This window comes from Talpa europaea, assembly GCF_964194135.1.
Source record: "Talpa europaea genome assembly, chromosome: 8".
Classification (NCBI taxonomy): domain Eukaryota; kingdom Metazoa; phylum Chordata; class Mammalia; order Eulipotyphla; family Talpidae; genus Talpa; species Talpa europaea.
Window position 1 is genome coordinate 95,949,615 of NC_140075.1, and position 18,518 is coordinate 95,968,132.

Sequence of the window (18,518 nt, forward strand, 5' to 3'; positions counted from 1 at the left end):
CTCCAATCTGGCAGAGCATAGCTGCCAGCATATGTGAAATTCACCTGAACTTGACCACCCACACACTTAGCCAGATCCCAGCAGCGTCATCTGCCTCGGAGCACAGAGGCTCCCTGTCCGTCCATCAGCAGGTATTCGGGAGCCCACCTGCAAAAATGACTACAGAAGATGATTTCTATGTGCCCAGAATGAAAAGGTCTTACCAAAACCAGCCCCACAGGAATGAACTCATGGCTGTGTATCCTTGGACGAAGTCAGTTCACCACTATGGAACCCAGTCTCTTCTCACGTGAGAGTCTAGGTCCCTTCTGCCTCAGACATACTATGATTTGACTTCTTCAAACTGCTACAAGGGAGAAAAGAGACAGAACTAGGTTCTGGGAGTCAGGCTGCCTATTGATACCAATCCCTTGGGCAGGTGCCAAGCTGAAATCCTTGCTACCTGGTTCCTGCTGGAATATCTTCTACCCACCCAGCCCACAGGCAGACTGCCTCCCTCATACCAGACCTGTGGGTCAGCCAAGCCTACACAATGGCCCAATTATGGACAACACACCTTGCAGGGGGCATTAGTGCCCTTCCCACTCCTCCTGAAGAACCTATAAGCAACCCCACCCCCAGATCACACCTGGAGTATCCAGGCTAGAAGGCAGAGCTAAGGGGCCCATCACCAACTCCAAACAAGGCCTCCCTGACTCTTCCCTCTAAAACCACCTGGCTTCCCATTTGGTCACACCCCAAGCAGGTATTTCCAGAATAAAGGCCCAAGATACACAAAGAACTTCAGAGTCCATAAAGGAAGCTCCTTCACCTGGCCCCTCCCACACCCTCCCTAGAGGGCCACAGCAAATTCTCGAAGGCTGAGGACACAGAGAAGAGTCCTAAAGAGTGTGCATTAGCAGAGGTTAGCTTCTTCAAAGTCACCTCAAGAAGTGCTTGACTCTGCTCAGTGACATGCACTCCCCAAGAAGACAGAAACACAGAATGCTGGAGTTGACCCAGATGCCAGAGACCCTCTCCATGTGATTATTCACATGTGGCATTTACAACAGAGTATCATCTTCCTGTAAGCCAGCCCCTCATTTTATAGATGAGGATCAGCTATGACAAGTCCAGTAGCCACAGTAGCCACAGACAACCCTAAGACCAGCTGTCAGACCTCCCAGGACCCCAATACATAATGCACCACAGTCCTTTCTGCTTGGTGAAGACAGGACAAGCAGCTCTCTGGCCTGATAGATGTCTCCACACCTACTTCTCTCCTAAAAGCCACCTGCTAAGATCCCAGCTAGCAGGTGATCTACCTGCCTCCTGACGAGCTGGAGGGTTTGGAAGTTGTCTGGGTCCACATGCCTGGGATGCTGTGGTTAAAGCCAGCAGCTGCTAACATCCAATACTTAAGAGAGAAGCTCAGCCCTGGGCCTGGAAGGAGAAGGAAAACCAAGGCCCAGGTTTTAGTTCCTTTGAGGCCCCACGCCCACACAAGAAGACCAGAAACTCCCTAAGATTTTCTGAAGTAGGGGCCCCAGTCAAATGCAATAAGGGCAGGGAACGGAGGGACCTGTCAGCACAATGAGTGTTTTGGGAGAGGACTCTGAAGTGGGACACTGGCCAGAACAGTTAGATTGTTTAAGAGGGAAGGTGGGATCGGGAGTGAGATACACTGGATCCCCAACCACCCACAAATTGCATATTTGGGGAGGGTTTATCAAGCAACAAACTAAGACTGGCAACCTGCCCTCTGGCCTCCTCCTGACTCCAGTCCAGGGAGTAGCTTGGACCCTGTCCTGAGTCCAGGATTCAGCCCCATCTCTGGGACGGCCTGGACCAAGGCCATCAGCATCTCAGCACCTGTCAGGTATCTCCTGCTGGCCAGTGGATGCCATATCCCCTCCCAGACAACCACCCTTACCCTTACTCAGGTGCAGAAGCATCTCCCTTCCTAAGCCTGCACCTCCAGAAGGCAGAAAAAAAACAGCTTTTACTTAGTTGGAGGGAGGCAGAGAAGGTGCTAGGTAAAATATAAGCAAAGTCAGTCTAGCTCTCTAAAGATTGCAAAAATGGCCCTAATTTGTCTCCCCTGCTTATATCCTCTCGTCCTCTGCAGGAAACTTTGATACACCCTCCCACTTGTTAAAAATGCAATTCTAGGGCCTCCTGGGTGGCGCAGCGGTTGAGCGCTGGGTTGTGAAGCTGCCCGCGGCCTCTGCAGTGTCAGTTCGATCCCCAGCTGCTCCCCGGCCACTGGAGGAGGGTCCCACATGGCGCGCAGACCTCTCCTGCCGCCCGCTGCTCCCCTCAGCAGTGTACTTTGGTCCTTCTGCCTGCTCTGCTCCCCGCTCTGGCTCTGGTGAATTCTCTCACCCTCCCACACTTCTGACTGTACCCAGTGCTTGTATAAATAAATAAATAAATCTTTAAAAAAAAAATGCAATTCTCAAGCCCCACCCCCAGAACTATATAAACTCTAAGAATGAGGCCCAGCAATCAATTTCCACAAACTCTTCAGGTGATTTTGATACATGTTCAAGTTTGACAACCACTGCCCTAATATACAAATCACACTGATCCTTCTAGGCTTCCAGACTCTGGGTGAAGTTGGTCTGCATGTCTGGGTCCCAGTGGCACAACCTCAAGGGGTCCCAGATGAGACCCTCACCTGGGGGATCCCAGAAGCCCCCACATGCCCACCTTCAATTATTCAAGCCAGTCGTAGATTAGCGACATCCCCTGAGAACTCTCCAAATGTCCTCAGAGCCAAGAATTTTACAACAGTGCCCAAAGCAAGTGGGGTAAGGGCTGCCAAGAGGCTCTCAACACGTCTGTCCTTTCCAGCTCTCTCCAGCCCATCCTCTACCCAGGCGCTAAGTGAGCAACACAGTGACAGAGTGGCCCAGAGCCAGAGAAAAAGGAAAAGGGCAGGAAACCAGTCAGAGACAGGGAGACAGACTGGAATCCCACCAGCTGTCCCCCAGGACCCAGCCAAGAGGGGATCAACCGTGGCTCCCCACCTCTGGCCTCTTCAAAAACTACGTGCAGAACAAACCTCATCATGCAGAGAACGACTCTTCCTAATGTTACAAGATGCCACTGTGAAATATAAAATATAAATCCATGAACTCACTTAGAAGTGCTCCCAAATCCACAGTCACTATCTATCATTACATATTTGCTTAATCAAGGAACAACAAAAGCATAACTACTACCTTGGGAAAAGGGCGAAGCAGTATGAGTCCCTGAGAACCTGACTCTCTAAGAATCCAACTCTCAGTGCCCAGGGAAGCAGGCAGCAGGTAAAGATGCAGGTGCCCCCAGGGGAGGGAACGAGGTACCAAAAACATGTGTGGGAGGAAAGAAAAGAAGAAACTGAGACTGACTCCTGCCCTCCCTCATCAAATACCAGCGAGTCTTTGAACTGCAGCAGGCTGCAGAGCTGAGTGGAACAGAGCCACCCACAGAGGCAGGAAGTCAGGCTCCCAGTCCCACCTGTCACCTGTGAGCAGCTGTGTGACCTGGGCAAGTCCTCCTAGTCCTCCACCTCCCCCACCTCCAAAAAGACTCCAGGGCACGGGAGAGGTGTGAGCAGAAGGGCAGTGTTCCCAGCAACACCTTGGGTATCACACTGTTCACATACAGTTTAAACAGGTGCAAAAATGCAGACTCGTCGCTGGCAAAACCATATAAACGTACACTTAGGAATGAAAACACCAGAATAAATAGGCAATGATTCATTTTGATGAGGGACTGAGGAGAAGGCCGGGACCTCTGCTCTCTCTGCAATGCGCGTGGACCTTGTGAACCAGCCTCAAGAGCAGAAGACCTAGAAATAACAGCTATAACTGCCTGCACCTTTGCAGGCCTTTCGACATCTCTCCCTGCCAGCTGAACCATCTCATAAGGATGTTGTAATCATTCAGTGAACTCATGTCTTTGAAACACTTAGAAACGTGCCCTGCACACAGCACAGGACCAGATTAGTTCATGCAGGAGGGTTGGGAAGAGACATTCAACTCCACATTCCAGGACCACAAGGTGGGCCTAAGCTGGGTTTTCCCTGAATCAGCAGCTTCCAGGGAAAGAGAATTGGGGGGCAGATCCCCAGCCAGACATCCTTGGGCCCCACTATGGCCTCACTGCCTGTGCCAAGCAGGCCCACTCAACAGACCCCACTGTGGCAATCCTTTATTTTTTAAAACTAATTATACACAATGAGCATCTAAATTTACTACTGCTTCACTTAAACAAAGACAGGTGGCTTTCATTGGAGCTTAAGTTTAAAAAATTATCCATCTTCCTAAAAAGAGATCTCCGGGCTACATGCATGCAGAGATACCTCCAGACAGACCCAGACAGTGTCCAGGACGAAGGGCAGGAAACCAGGGGTCTGGCCCTGTTTCCCCTGCTCCGGGAAAGCAGGATTCATGAGCCACCCCTCCTCCATCTCCCAGTTTCCAGGGCCAAGTCTGGAAAAGCACTTTGGGTTCCTGGAAAGAAAGGCCCTTCCGAAATATCGGGAACTCTACTGGAAAGTGCCATTACACATTATCTGGAGGATGTCTGCGGTGTTTAAAAGGAGCCGTTTCTCTGCCAAAATCAAGGCAGCAGCCAAAAACAACAGAGGGGCTTCTCAGTGCCAGGGACACACACATGTGGCCGTGTTCACGGCGACACAGACCCACACCCACTCGCAGACCTGGTAGCAGTGTGTCCTCCAGCTGGGCAAAGTGGGGTGGTAGGGATCCTATTCTCTGATGTTGGGATCTGGAAGAACTGAAATCTGCACTTCTTTCTCCATCCCCAAACCACAGGCCGTTCCATGTGGAGACTTCCACATGGGCCATAAGGAGCAAAGATAGTCTGACTGTAATAGGCCCCCCTCCCACCCACATGCAGGGCCAGCCTCTCTTCCAAGCTGGAAAGCCAAGTTCCATTAGGAGACCCGCCTGGAAGAGGCCACCCACCCTGAAGCTCCCTCCTCTGGTGTCATCTCACCTACAGATGATTTGAAAATAGAGCTCAGCACTACTCCATTCTACTCCCATCAGTTATAATCAGCTTTACAGATGGCTTTTAAAAAAATAAATCTTCAGGCCCATAAAAATGCTTCCCTGCAAGCCCTGGCCTGGCCTCAAATCACAGGCCCTGTGACCAGAGCCCCAAGCACCACAAAACAGGAAAAACAAGGTAGAGAAGACACAGCTCTTCAGAAAGTCTCCCTTCCCCCTTTCAAAGATCACTTTTCTACCCTCAGCTGAACCTTTTGGGGCCTTTGATTTAAATCTTGGGCCCCAAGGTTCAAAGTTGGGGGTCAGGAAGGACAGTTCCTCCCTGGGGGCTGTCCTCTGGCCTGGCCCACAGAACTGAAAGCCCAAACTGCTAACCCAACCTAAGCCCCCAGTTTCCCTCACCAGCTTTCTTTTTTTTCTTTTTTTTAATAAAGATCTATTCATTTATGCATACAAGAACTGGGGTACAGGCCAGAGGTGTGGGGGGGGGGTGTGGTGAGAGGATTCACCAGAGACAGAGTGGGGAACAGAACAGGCAGACTGACTGAAATACACTGCTGAGGGGAACAGCGGGCAAGCAAGTCAGGAGAGGTCTGCTGCCCCATGTGGGTTGCTCTCTGGCCAGGGATGAAACTCATGCTGCAGTGGCTGCAGATTGCTTCACAGGTTGCGTCTTAACCCCTTACGCCACCAGGGAGGCCCCCCTCACCAGCTTTCTTAACAGTTTCGGGGCAAAATAAGAATCGCCAACTTTGTGTGGCTCGTGTGCACAGGCTTTTAAAACCAAAATAAACACTGAGGCTCAGCTACCTGGTTCAAAGCCTGTTAGGTTCCGCTGGTGACTAAGCAAAGGGAAAGGGAAGGACAGATGAAGGAACCAGGCCACAGTGAAGGGAGGACTAGGTGAATCTTCAAGCAGGCAAACAGGGCCCAGAAGCTGGAGTCAGTACTGGGACAGGCCACAGGACCACATGGGGCCACCGGCTCAGGCCTCCTGAGTCCAGGCAGCCATTCTTTCCACTGAAAAGTTTTCAGAAATACAACCAGAATCCTCCACTACCTTTTCAAGAAAGAAGAGGAAAATCAGAAAGGCCCAGGCCCATTCCCTGACCCTCTCAGAACCTCTAGTCAAAGACCTGGATTCAAATCCAACTCCACCCCATTCAGGCTGGGGGAGGGAATCCTGGGAAAACCACGTGACCTGTGAGACTCAATTTCCCTGCCCACAAAATGGGAATATGTCCTCACAAGTTTGCTTATCATGACTAACGGACAGAAAACCACAGGTGAACACATAAGTGTTAAAAATCATGAATCATATAATGAGTCCTTGATTATACACCAGATTGAGTGAATCCTTCCTTATTCATTTATGTAAGTCTTACCTCCCTGCGTCTCAATTAAAACAACTCCATCCTAGCAAAGGATGTGTCTATACTGCTGGGGAACAGGCAAGTTCTGAAGTCGAGCTTCCTGAGTTCATCCATAACCTGGTTTACTGGCTCATCAATCTTGGGCAAGTTAGTTAACCCTTCTGAACCTCAATTTCCCTAAAGGAAAGTAACAGTGCCTTCCTCAGAAGGTTGTCTGACCCTCGGAGAGTGGTGCAAACTGCAATCAGCATAAGCCACTAGTCTTACTTGTGTGGGGGAACCATGACATTCTTAACACATGCTGGCTGCTCGGTTGTTTGATATAAACAGATAACTCTCCTTTCCAGCCTTTTCTCATCTGCTCTTCCCCTCCCAGGATGGAGACAGTATTTACATTACCTCCCAGATCTGGAGCTTGTGAAATGTTATAAACCAAAATGAAATGTTCCCTTTAGAGACCAAGGGTACAAGCACCCCATTCCCAGCCCTTTCTACCCATGTGGCTGTGAACATGTTATTTTATCTCTAAGCTCAAGTTCTTCATCTATCGAGTGTGATCATCCCACACACCCTCCAAGGCTGTCGTGAATGTGAAATGAGGCTGCCGAAAGAACATGTCTCACACACACACACGCCATGTGCAAGCAGGGCTTCTGCCTCTCATCCCCTGGCCCTCTGGGTGACAGCCCTGGACAGCACCCCACCACCTCTCAATGAAGAGCAGATCCTAGTCCAAAAGTAGCCCCCTGTAGCTTAAGACCAAGGAGGCAGTTTCCAGGGTAACAGCATCCTCTGCTTCTTCTGCTGATACCCATCCCCGCCTGCCTTTTATTCTCCTCCCGCCTCTGTAGTAGGCTAAGTCACCTTTCCCACTATTGCTAGGCAACCTCTTAGCGGGGGCAGCTGGGCCTGGGAGAGGACCCTGGCCTCCCCTGCCCCATGCCTTGGACCCTACCCTGTTAACCCAGGGGTGGCAGAAGGTGAGAAGCAATTCGAGGTCTAAAGGGTTCATAGACACAGGTCCAGCAGAAATTTCCCCCAAGGACTCTGCCTTGGGGGAATGAGGAAGGCAAACCCCACCGTGCCCCACCCCCCCAGCCTTCTGTTTGCCAACGCTTTGATCTAAAGCAACTTCCAAGGAAAGGGGCCACATTATGCTTTTCATAAAAGCTGTCCTGCTTGATTGCTTTCCTCCTGTAAGCTCCACTCGCTCACCTTGAACCTGAGTCCCTGACCCTAGAGTAAACAGTGAGCTAGCAGAAAAGGTAGACATTCATATGAGAGGTAGAGGGAAGAGGGCAGACGGTCTCAGAAACCCCTGTGAAAGTGCTGACCTCTGAGAGGTCACCCCTTTCTTCTTTATATTCTTTAGCATGTTCTGAGATATTTATTAATTGAGGTGTAACTGCTATACCTTAGGAGTTTCCTGTTGGAGGCATGCGATTCAGTGGATCGGGGATATTCACAAGGTTGTGCAACCATCACCACTAATTTCAGAATGTTTTCATCACTGGGCTTGGTCTTACATGTCTGTCTTTGGTTAAGTGTTCCTAGATACGCAAGCATGTTTTCAAAGTAGCAGAGCAAAGCAGCAAGGAGTGGAGACACGGGAGACACCTGACTCGTTTGAGACCCCAGCCCCACCCCCACTGACCATGTGATCTAGGAAAAGTCACAGAGCTCTTCTGAGGCAGTTCTCTGTGAAATGGGGTTAACAGTAGCACCACCTCACAGGCGAGGCATGCTCACATATGCAGTCTTTACACAGGACCTGATGTGCATGCTCAAGAAGAGTGAGCCACTGTGATTATGATGGGAAAGTTTTTTTACTTAAAAAAAGGAAAAATTCAGCCCTGGTCCTGGCTCTAGTCCAGGAAGATAACCCTGCCCAGGCTGCCAGAAACCGCCATAGCTTTTGCCCACTTGTCTGGAGAGAGCTGTAACTGGGCAAGGCCTGCGGCTGCCACCCATCTCCACAACAGATGGCGCCATTTGGGGTGGCTCGCTGTGGTGCATGGAAGCAGCAGGTTGGGGTCATGACCTCTGCCCACATGGCTTTGGGGCCTATGCACCCCTACACGAGATTGGAGATTGCAGTGCTCTGCATATCCAGATCTCGCCCCCAAATCCCCACCGGGCCATGTAGGGAGAGAGAGCTGGCCAGGCAGGGCAGAGTGAGCCTGGTGAGCCTTTCCACACATTAACCCCCACCTGCAGAGAGGAAAGGTTTGGGGAGCTTGAGGCTCAGACTGGGAGCCAGTGAGAAAGCCTGAAGGAAGGTGGGCTTCCTGCATGTGTCTGAGCCCTGGTTTGCTGGGTGTCCTGCCCTGACTACTCCCAAGAGTCCTGCCTCAGTCAGGGTCAGGTTTGGACAATTAGTACTTTGTAAGACGCTGGCGCCTCGGCTGATGGGGACAGAACAGAGGGCTAACCCATAAGCCCCATCAGGGCTGATCCAGATTCGCCAGGACTAAAGGGCTCTACTCTGTCTGTGGCCTCTTGAACTGTCCAAAACCGTCTCCCATTGGTGGGCACTGGGATGCCTCCAGTGTCCTTGGTAACTCAAGCCAGGCCCATAGACCACTTTCCTGCACCCATATGGCCCACTGACCACACTTAGGGGATAAAAGCAGGGCTGGGGGGAGATATGCCTAGGCCCAAAACCCACTGGTCGCCCATCAGGTCCCAGGAAAACGCATGGGGGCAGCTCAGGTGGACCTAACCACCGGGGAAAGGGGAGGCTTCGCAGAACCTCCAAACCCTGTCTAACTTTGAGATGCACGTCAAATCCCACCAGCCCTTCACCCAGGATGCAGTGCTGGCTCCTGCTCCACAATGACCTTGACATTTATCTTGGTCACACCTCTGGCTGTTATTGGCTCAGCCTGGTATGATCTCCCGCTCCATTTAAACTGTGATTTCCACAGCTCCACATGGGTAGAGCATCTGATATCTAATAGGGGTTCAATTAGCATTCACTGATTAACTCAACCAAGAGAAGTCAGTGTACTTCGACTACGATTACACTCTAGAAGGTGAGGCAGATGCCAGTGCTTCCCTAGAGACACACAGTAGCGGCTCTGTGACTAGGTCAGGTCTCAGGCTCGGGCTGCCACACCCTGGCTCAAGAACCACAGGAGGCACCAGGTTTGGTGTGACAAGTCCTCAAGCCAGGTTTATAGTTTGTGGCCACTGGCCAGGTGCCAGTCCTCAGCCTTCCTCTCAAAGTGGAAAGGAGAGGTCAAACTTTCAACCACAAAGCCCCAAACTCCAGGACACCCATTGGGCTTGACTTTGTCACACTCAGAACTACCCCACAAGGAAGAGTCTCCAACCCCCACCCCAAGAAGTCAGATCTCAGGAAATGAGTGTCCCCCTTCTCCTTTTGAAAAGACTGGGGACCATGGACCTACAGGAGACTGTAGCCTCTTACTCCAGCTCCAGGGACCCCAACAGCTCTTCAAGGTCCTACCAGGCCTCAAACCTGAAAAGTCTGTTTCTCAATGGCTCCAGCCTTCTCACATCTCTGACTTAGGGAAGCTTTGTTGGCAGCCAGAAGCAGCTTCCACCTGCCCGGTCCTGGCCAGCCAGCCTCCACCACCGGCTCCAGAACCCGTCTATCTCTTCTTCAAGCTCTGTCAATCACTTTGCCAACCAGTGCGGTACCTGTTCTCACCTGTGCTCAGCACTCACATGGGAAGTACCTGGAGTAAAGCTGGGCTGGGTAAGCTACTCGAAGGTGTGGGCAGGGCCCAAAGATAGTGCTCAGCTAATCTAATGGTGGGGCCTGAAGATCCCCGGGGTGGTCTCTTCTAAGGGAAATTCACACTTTGAGGTCTTGGACCTTTTCTGTAATAAGCTGACAAAGTTTTTAAGCACTTTAATTTCATCTCTTTATCCTCAACACCTAGGAAACAGAGGAAGGACCAGCAAGGGCTTGTATGTCATATAAATAAAGAGATTGAGTAACCAGGAGTCAAGAGACATCCAATGAGCCAGAGCTGACTTCAGGGTCAGAGGTCAAGGGCAACACAACTCCCTTACACTCCTAGCCAACCTGGGCCCCTTCACAGGTAGTTCTATGTACTGCCATCTTATCTCCAAGTCTACTGGGTAAAGAAACACAGACTTTGGTTCCTTAAGATAATTAACATTTACTAAGTACTTAGTATATGCTAGATGCTATGCTAAGTTCATTATTTGGCTTAAACTTCCACTCAACCATATCAGGCAGGAACGGTGATCCCATTGGCACCACTAGGCACAGAACAGATAAATGACTCACCCAGCATCACACAGCAAGTTAGTGGGGGGCCAAGACTTGAACCCAGTATGCACAGACTTGAACCCAGTGTGCACAGAACAGGACTATCTGCAGAGGCCAGAGCTGGGGTGCAGTCACCCAGGAAGGGATGGTTTATATGGAATGTAAAACATTTCGTTTTTCCTCCAAACCCAGCCCTGAGTTGGAACCATGCCTGATGCCATTAGCCCAATTATTCATCATTTCTTGACCACCTAGTATAGGCCTGACCCTGCACGAGGGATCAGGAGGGGCCATGGCAGGCAGGAGCCTGCCCCGCAGGCACTGGCACAGGGTGAAACAGGCAGGAGTGCAGAACGGTAAGGGATACAGACTAAGGTCAATTCTCCCCTCAGGTGTTTCCACCAGGCATCACTGGCTTCAGGAGCTCTAACCTTCAGGGTAGACAGACAGACTCCTCCTCCCTGGTACATACCCCCTTCATCAGCCCCTCCCCTCTTTGCAGGCCTCCACCTTGACAGGTGGGCTTGCTTGCTCTAATGGTCTCACCAAAGAAGCAAGTGTAAGCAAGGCAGCCTGTCTTCCCTCCCACCTGACGTGGGTGCAGAGTCAGGCCACCAGCCTATTCACAACCACCATTACTCACCTGCCAGGGCCGCCTCCGTTTCAACATCTATGAGCTTAACAAATATTAAGTTCCTATATATATTAAAGAAAAAAAGAGGAAAAAAAAAAAACCAGGCTGGCACCTGGGAATATACATTCTAGCAGCCTCCAGGATTTAAGAAGGCAGAGAGAATAAAATTTAACAGAAGCTGTCATTTTACCCATCTCCTCCCATCAACCCAATAGGGAGGGTATTAACTTCTTTCATAAATAAGGAACTGGAAGCTGAGAGAGGTTAAGTAACTTGCCAAAGGTCACAAGCCTGAAAGTGCTCTCTCCAGTCTGCCTGCCCCAGTGCACCTACATGCACTGAGCGTGGTGAGAACCACAAGAGGGAATAAGTTGGAGTCCAGGTCTAAAAACATGGGTGTTCAGACCTGCAGCCCCCAGAAAAGGTGGCTTTGGAGCTTAACCTCAAAGGCCAGGAAGATTGTGAATACAAGTAAAAGCCTCTAATCCACTGTATTGTGTGTCTACAGGCAGAGTCCAGCCCAGTGAACTTTGTAGAGGCATTCTTTAAAGAAGGGACAAGCCCCAGCCAACCCAAAGCAGACCTTGAGTCATGCCTGCTGCCTGCACAGACTTCTGCCTACATCTGCATCAGGCCTCTGGTCACCACAGAAGTCGTAATTCATCTGATCTCAGTGAGAGCCCTGGGGGTCAATAGAAAAGGAAAGTCCCATTCACAGGGAAAACAATAGATACATAAGAACAGGGACCTGGTCTCTCTCATTGAGTGCTCCAGCCTCAGTACCTGGTACAGTACCTGGCAAGCATAGACTAGGGGCTCAAAAAGTGTTTACTGAAAAATCCAATGAAAGCTTAGAGAAGTGAAATGACTTGTCTAAAGTCTCACAAACAGCCTTGGCTACATTTGCTCTAAAAGTTGCTGCTTCCCCCCACTGCCCCTCCCCCTGTCTCCCTTCCCACTCATTATCCTGCCTCTATCTCAATTGATCAGCCTCTGTCCGAGTGTGAGCCCTGACCCCATTCAGCCCAGTCAGCAGGAAGAGTATCAAAAGCAACACGTTTAAGGGCCTCCTAGAGGCACAGGTGGTTGAGCACAGCGCTGTGAAGCTGTCCGCAGCCTCTGCAGCGTGGGTTTGATCCTGGCAGGCCTGAGAGATACCCACATGGCAGGGCAGAAACCTCTCCTGTCTCTCCCGCTGCTCCCCTCAGCAGTCTATTTCAGTCAGTCTGCCTGTTCTGTTCCCCACTCTGTGTCTGGTGAATCCTCTCACCCTCCCACGCATCTGGCCTGTACCCTGGTTCTTGTATGCATAAATAAATAAATCTTTAAAAAATAAAAGCAACAATTTTAAGTCTAACCATCCACAAGTAATAATACTTGTTCCTATGCCTACCACACTGGTTGAAAACTAGATGTAATGTGCAGACAAGGAAACTGAGTCCATGCATGGTAATAAAAAGAATTAATGGCAGGGGGGAAAAACACTTAAAGCAGATTTTCCAAGTCAGACCCAGAGCTGGTGCCCCACCTCCATCAGTCCCACCAGAGCACTGGCCCAGAGTTCCCTGCAGGCTCTGGATGCCTTGTCCAGCTTTCCTGTCTCCCTCACCAGCCAGTGGAGAGGGGAAGCTGCCTGCCCAGAACATAGCTGGATCCCAGCCCCAACACACACCAGCCTGGGACTTGGCTAGTTACTTCCCCCTCTGCCCCTCATTTCCTCCTGCTCATGTGAGACTGGCTCACAAAGCAGTTCGGAATAACAGCTAAAACCATATACGTGCGAGATCAGAACAGTGGCCGGCACACCTCAGCCAATACCAGCTCCTGGAACCGTTGGGGGGGGCCTTCAAGTGGACCAAGTTTCCCAGATGACACTATTCCCTCCTGGCTACCCAGAGCCTTGGTCAAACCCACCATCACCCCGGTCAGAGTTTTATGAGAGAGAGAAAGACTACATTTTGCCCCTACCCAAACACATTTCATTCATTCATTCATTCATTCATTTGAAAATACTGAATATTAGGTGAAAGTTCAATGTTCGGTGCTTGAGAGACAAGAATATCAGGTCCGAGACTTAGCTCCAGAATCCTTAAAGGACCTAATTCCCAATTCTTAGACAGCCCTGTCATTCCTGTTCCTAAGAGGCACAGGATAGGTGCTTGGGAAAACAGGGATTTCTCCTCTTCTTCTCCCCATGGAAATTCCCAAAATATCCAACACCCTACTCACATCCTTCCTGCCCAACCTAAAATCTATTCCCTAGAAGGCTTCACCTGAATTGAAAGAGTCCCTCCCCTGCCTTACCCCCATGGAAATCTCCAATTTACCCACTAAATTCTCAGCTGCACCAACAGCCCAGCTGTCTCAGGGAACAAGCCTGCATGAGAGTAGGGGGCTGTCACGGTTCCTCCCCTAGCTGTCCCTGAGGGGGCGACAGGAAGAGGGGGAGGGTATTTAACTGCCTCATTGCAAAGAAGTCGGTTCAAAGAGCCAAGGGACCTCCCCATGTCGCTGAGTGGGGCTTGGCCCAGCAGAAGCCGAGGGGCTGGGGGGAGTTCAGGTCGCCCGGCTTTGAGGAAGCCTTTTGTGCGTGTGTTTTAAATTACCTCTGCTTGTCTGATGAAGTGAGTAAAAGGGCGCCGATTCGGGGCTTAGGATTCCTGAGTGAGCTAATACAGGATGCCTTTGGCTGAAAAAAAAAAAACTTCAGTCGGCTCCCTAAACTCCCCCCCTTTTAAGTTTAAAAAAGGGAATGAATGTTACCATTTTTGGACATGAGCGTTCTCCCTCAAGCCCAGCCCTAACCGCACTATCCAGAGGGACGCGCCATCCTGCCCCCACCCCATTCCCAGATCAGCGCCGGAGGGGGGTGCAATGAGGAGGCACCGGATGGAGGCGAGCAGCGGGGGAGGGGGCACGGGGGCTGTGCAGGGTACGTGGCCGCCCCGGGCAAGAGCTCACCGCGCCAGCAGCAAGCAGAGGCAGGGTTGGGGCACCCTCCCCACCCCCGGCAGTGCTTGCTGACCTCTTTCTGCTACTGGCCACTACGCCCCGGGTGCAGCTGCCCACACTTAGTCCAGCCTCGGTGGCCGATCGCACACCCGGTCTGACAGGGCGCCCGGAGCACGACTCGGATGTTAAGCGAGACTCCCAGCGACTGACCCCCAAATGTCCCCGGAGACATCTCCGTGCCCCAAAGCCCCTCAACTCAGATCAAGTTGCCTAAATTCGCCTTCTCCCTGGAATGAGCGCAGATCCGAGGGCCGGGCGCAGACAGGAGCCCGGGTGGGCTCCCAGCTGCCAACCTACTGAGTTGAGCCCTAAAACCTTTTGCCGTCCTGACCCCGCCCCCACATGGTTGGCTGGAGAGCCCGCCGGGGTCTCCCGGTTTCCTAAGCCCCCTGCAGCTGGGCCACCTCCAGACCGCCCTGGAGACGGCCGCTAGCCCCTCCCGCGCCCGCTGACCCCGGCCGGCCGCCTAGGCCCGGGCAGCGCAGCGTCCCGGGCAGCTCGCCCCCTCCAGGTAACCAGCCCAGCGCTGCGCCGCCACCGCGCGCCATATGGAGAGGCACTCAGGAGGCGGGGAAGGCAGGGAAAATCGATCCGAAGCAGCAGGCACCCGGCCGGGGGGCTCAGCCCCAGCCGCCAGAGCACCGCCCCCGCGCCGGGCCACGCGGGATGGAGCTGCAGCAGCCGGGTGGCCCGGATCACCCGCCCCTGGCGACCCCACCTCCCCGAGCTCCCGCTCCTCGTTCGCCGGCTCTGGGGCAGGGGCGCTCCCCCTCCCACTCCTTCGCTGTAACCCAACACCACACCTCACAGCCCCGCGCACCCCCGCCCCCGCTCGTGAGCGCCGGGACCCGTCCCGGAGCCGGGAGCCCGGAGCGCGGCGGGCGCTGCGCGCTGGGGCTCGGGGCTGCGGCGGGCCGGGGCGGCTGCTGACCTTTCTCTGCTGCTTCTCCCAGGCCGGGTCCAGGAGCAGGTCTCGATCCCAGTCCTCTTCGGGCTGCATGTAGTCGTTGGTTTGCTGGGAGTCATAATGGTCCATGATGGTGCGCGCGAGCTAGGGGCTGGTTCCTTTCTCCAGCTTCTCTCCGGGCGGCGGAGGTGGCTGCTGCTGCTGCTGCTGCTGCTGCTGCTGCTGCTGCTGCTGCTGCGGGCGTGGGGAGGGAGTCGCTCCGGGTTGGGCTGGGTTGGCGGCGCCGGGCTCGCTCCCCTGCGCCCGGTTCCGCCGCAGCGCTGCTGGCGAGGGCGGCTTGGAGCGGCGGCGGCAGCGGGACTCGCGCACAGCCTGCCTCGGAAGCCGCGCTCGGACCCGAGCTCCACGCACTCTGAGCCCCGAGACACACGCGCGCTGCGGGCGCCGCGGCGGGCGGGGGCGGGGGGAAGGGGCAGAGCCCTCCCGAGGTTCTCCATTGGCCAGGCCGAGTTGCCCAAACTTCCCCCCACCGCCTCTCATTGGGAATTCCTGGCATCCATCAGCCGGGCCCTGGCGCAAATAGGTGGACCCGGAGGCCCCCTCCCGGCGCGTACGCCCCCGCCCACTCCCCGGGTTCCCACTCCCCCGCGGCTCATGTGACACCAGCGCGAGCTGAGCGGGACCGGAGCCGGGGGCGCCTCTCCGAGCTCGGGGACGCAGCGGCAGCGCGCTCGGGAGCCCGAGGCGCCCACGGAGGCTGGACGCGGTCCCCGGCCCGCGGGAAGGCCCCGAACCCGCGCGCGCCGGCGCTGCTGCGCTCCCGCGCGCGCTGCAAACCCCGGGCGGGCGGGGGCTGGAGAAGAGAGGCCAGGAAACCCAAAAAGCATTTCATGTTTCTTTTCCCAGGGTCCAGAGAGGCCGGCATCCATGGAAAGGGGGCGGGGAATGCCGGAAAGGAAAGGAATTTCCTGACTCCACCGCTCCCCCCGCCGCGCCTCGCCCCACCCCGCCCCGCCCCGCCCGGCCCTGCTGACCCGACAGACCCCTGCCCTCCGGAAGCCAGGTTTGCCGGCCCGGGGTGCTCAGACGCCACGGGGCGTTCCCGCCTCCCCGCAGGGTCCTTTCCGGCCGGTCCTCGGGCTTAGGGGACCGCTGCGTCGCGGTGCCTCCCGGGTGGCAGCGCTGCCCTCCCAGGATCCTCTGCCGGGCCCCACCGGCTCCGGAGCCACCCTCAAGCTGCAGGGCAGCGATCTGAAAAGTGCTAGAGCGGACCCCGAGGGATCTTCCGTGCAGGTCCTCTCCCCCAACACACGCACTTGACAGATGGGGAAACAGACTCAAAGAGCTGAGCTTGAAAAGGTATTGAGCAGGTTCTCAGGACCCTACAGGCCAACCTTGTAACCTTATGCCTCACAAACAAAGCCTTATTGTTATTGGAGGAAGGAGAGCAGGATGGACTAAATACCTAGAACTTCTTCGTACCTGCCTGGGCTTCCTTCCTCCACCCTAGTAAGAGGAAGCTCGAAAGGGACAGCTCCAGCACTGACAGGACCTAGTGGGCAACACTGAGGGACCCCAGGGCTGGGAAACAGCAGCGGGTGTATCTCTACTAAGTGATGCACTTAACGGTGCTTATTTATGTGTAGACTGGAGGGCTGAGTCAGATGCAAAAATGCAAGGATGTCAGTCCAGAGATGAGTGAAGGAATTAGAGGAAGGAGTTCACCAGCAGGAAGGGCCATGCATTAGAGCACTTGAAGGCCACACTTGGAAAAGATGAAGAAAGTGCCTGACTCCCAGAAGAACTGGCTGCGGCTGTAGGCAGAGATCCCTGGTGCTGTCCTGCGGGCATCATTAGTCAACCCCACACTTACGTGCAAGTGTTACTAGTCAGCACTGTGCCTGCCACAAGTCCCTGGCTGAGGAAGCCCTGCTGCTGAGCCACAGAGACAGCAGATTTATGAACTATTTTATAACCACTTCTAAACTATGGCTATAAACCTAACATAGAGGGTAATAATGATGGTGCTGTCTCCATTCATTCACTCAATAAATATCTGCTAAGCATCATCTGTGTGTCAGGGATGTGCTAGATGTTATGTGTATATAAGAAAAAGCCACAATCCCTGCTCACACTCAGCCCAGAGACAGACCCAGAAACAAAATATAATGCAAGGAGATAGATCTGATCAGGGGATTGGGGAGAAGGGTGGGGCAGACGAGGAGCACTGAGCCCAGCAAGGGGGCGGAGGGGGGGAGGGGAGTGCCAGGTACACCTTTTGAGAGGAGGAGAAATACAAGTGATCCTTAAAGAACAAGAGTCAGCCACATGAAGAGGCGTGTGGGAGGTTATTCCAGGCAGAAGGAACAGTGTGAACTAATACATGGGGGCAGGAAACTGCATGGCATAAAAGGAATGCCTAGCATTTCAACATAGCTAAGACTAGAAATGTAAGGCCAGGAGGGGCAAGAGATGGGATTGGAGAGGGGGGCAGCAGCCAGACCATGGAGGCTCATGTGCCAAAGAAGTCAGGATCTGAGGGGAAAGAGGCTGACTGGAAGCTTTGACAAGCAGTTGCAACAGTTCACAAAGGAATAATATCTTAGACATTTAGAGCAGCTGTAAGAGAGTATTGTAGACTGGGTGGCTTAAACAACATTTGTTTCTCAAGATTCTGGAAGCTGGGACGTTCAAGATAAAGATGCTGGTGGAGCCTGTGTCTGGTGAGAGTCTGCTTCCTGGCTCAAAGAGGGACATCTCATTGTGTTCTCAGATGGGGGCAGGGAACTCTCTAGACTCTCTTTTCTAAGGGTGCTAATCCCATTCATGAGTCTCTACCCTCATGACCTAATCTCCTCCTAATACCATCACACTGGGGGTAGGATTTCAACATATGAATGGGGGGAAGGCGTGAACATGGCCTATAGAAAAGCAGAGAAAAGTGGCTAGAGAAGAAATACTTAGGAGGTAAAACTGAGAGACTTGGCATTTGGGTGTGAAGAGGAGAGACAAGTCTTTGTTGCTCTCAACAAATGTCTAGCGTGAAACAGACCATGCACTTAACCATTATTATTTAAGCTCCACCTATAAGGTGAGAATTGTCTGCATCAGAGAAAGCCTACTCATAGGCCCTAAGAGGTAGCTAATTAGTCCAAAGTTACACAAGTATATGTGACTTCTAAACCCATGCCTGCGCCTTCCTGGTGGAGCAAGGGGTGAAGATGCAGCACGATGAAGCTATCCACAGCCACTGTAGCACAAGTTCCATACCCAGCCAGAGAGATGACCCACATGGCACAGCAGACCTCTCCTGACTCGT

The 18,518-nt window shown here is 53.1% G+C and overlaps 1 protein-coding gene across 14 annotated transcripts in view; it reads right to left on the reverse strand.

The window, feature by feature from the left end:
- The window catches only part of ACTN1 (actinin alpha 1), a gene marked incomplete at its 5' end in the record, with an annotated part of 93,428 nt that extends 78,100 nt beyond the window's left edge, over positions 1–15,328 (reverse strand). For all 14 annotated transcript variants that reach the window (XM_084239616.1, XM_084239615.1, XM_084239614.1 and 11 more), the window contains one exon: positions 15,224–15,328. In XM_084239616.1, the coding sequence (XP_084095742.1) occupies positions 15,224–15,328 (105 nt within the window). The remainder of the gene's footprint in view (positions 1–15,223) is intronic.
- Between the last annotated feature and the right edge of the window lie 3,190 nt (positions 15,329–18,518).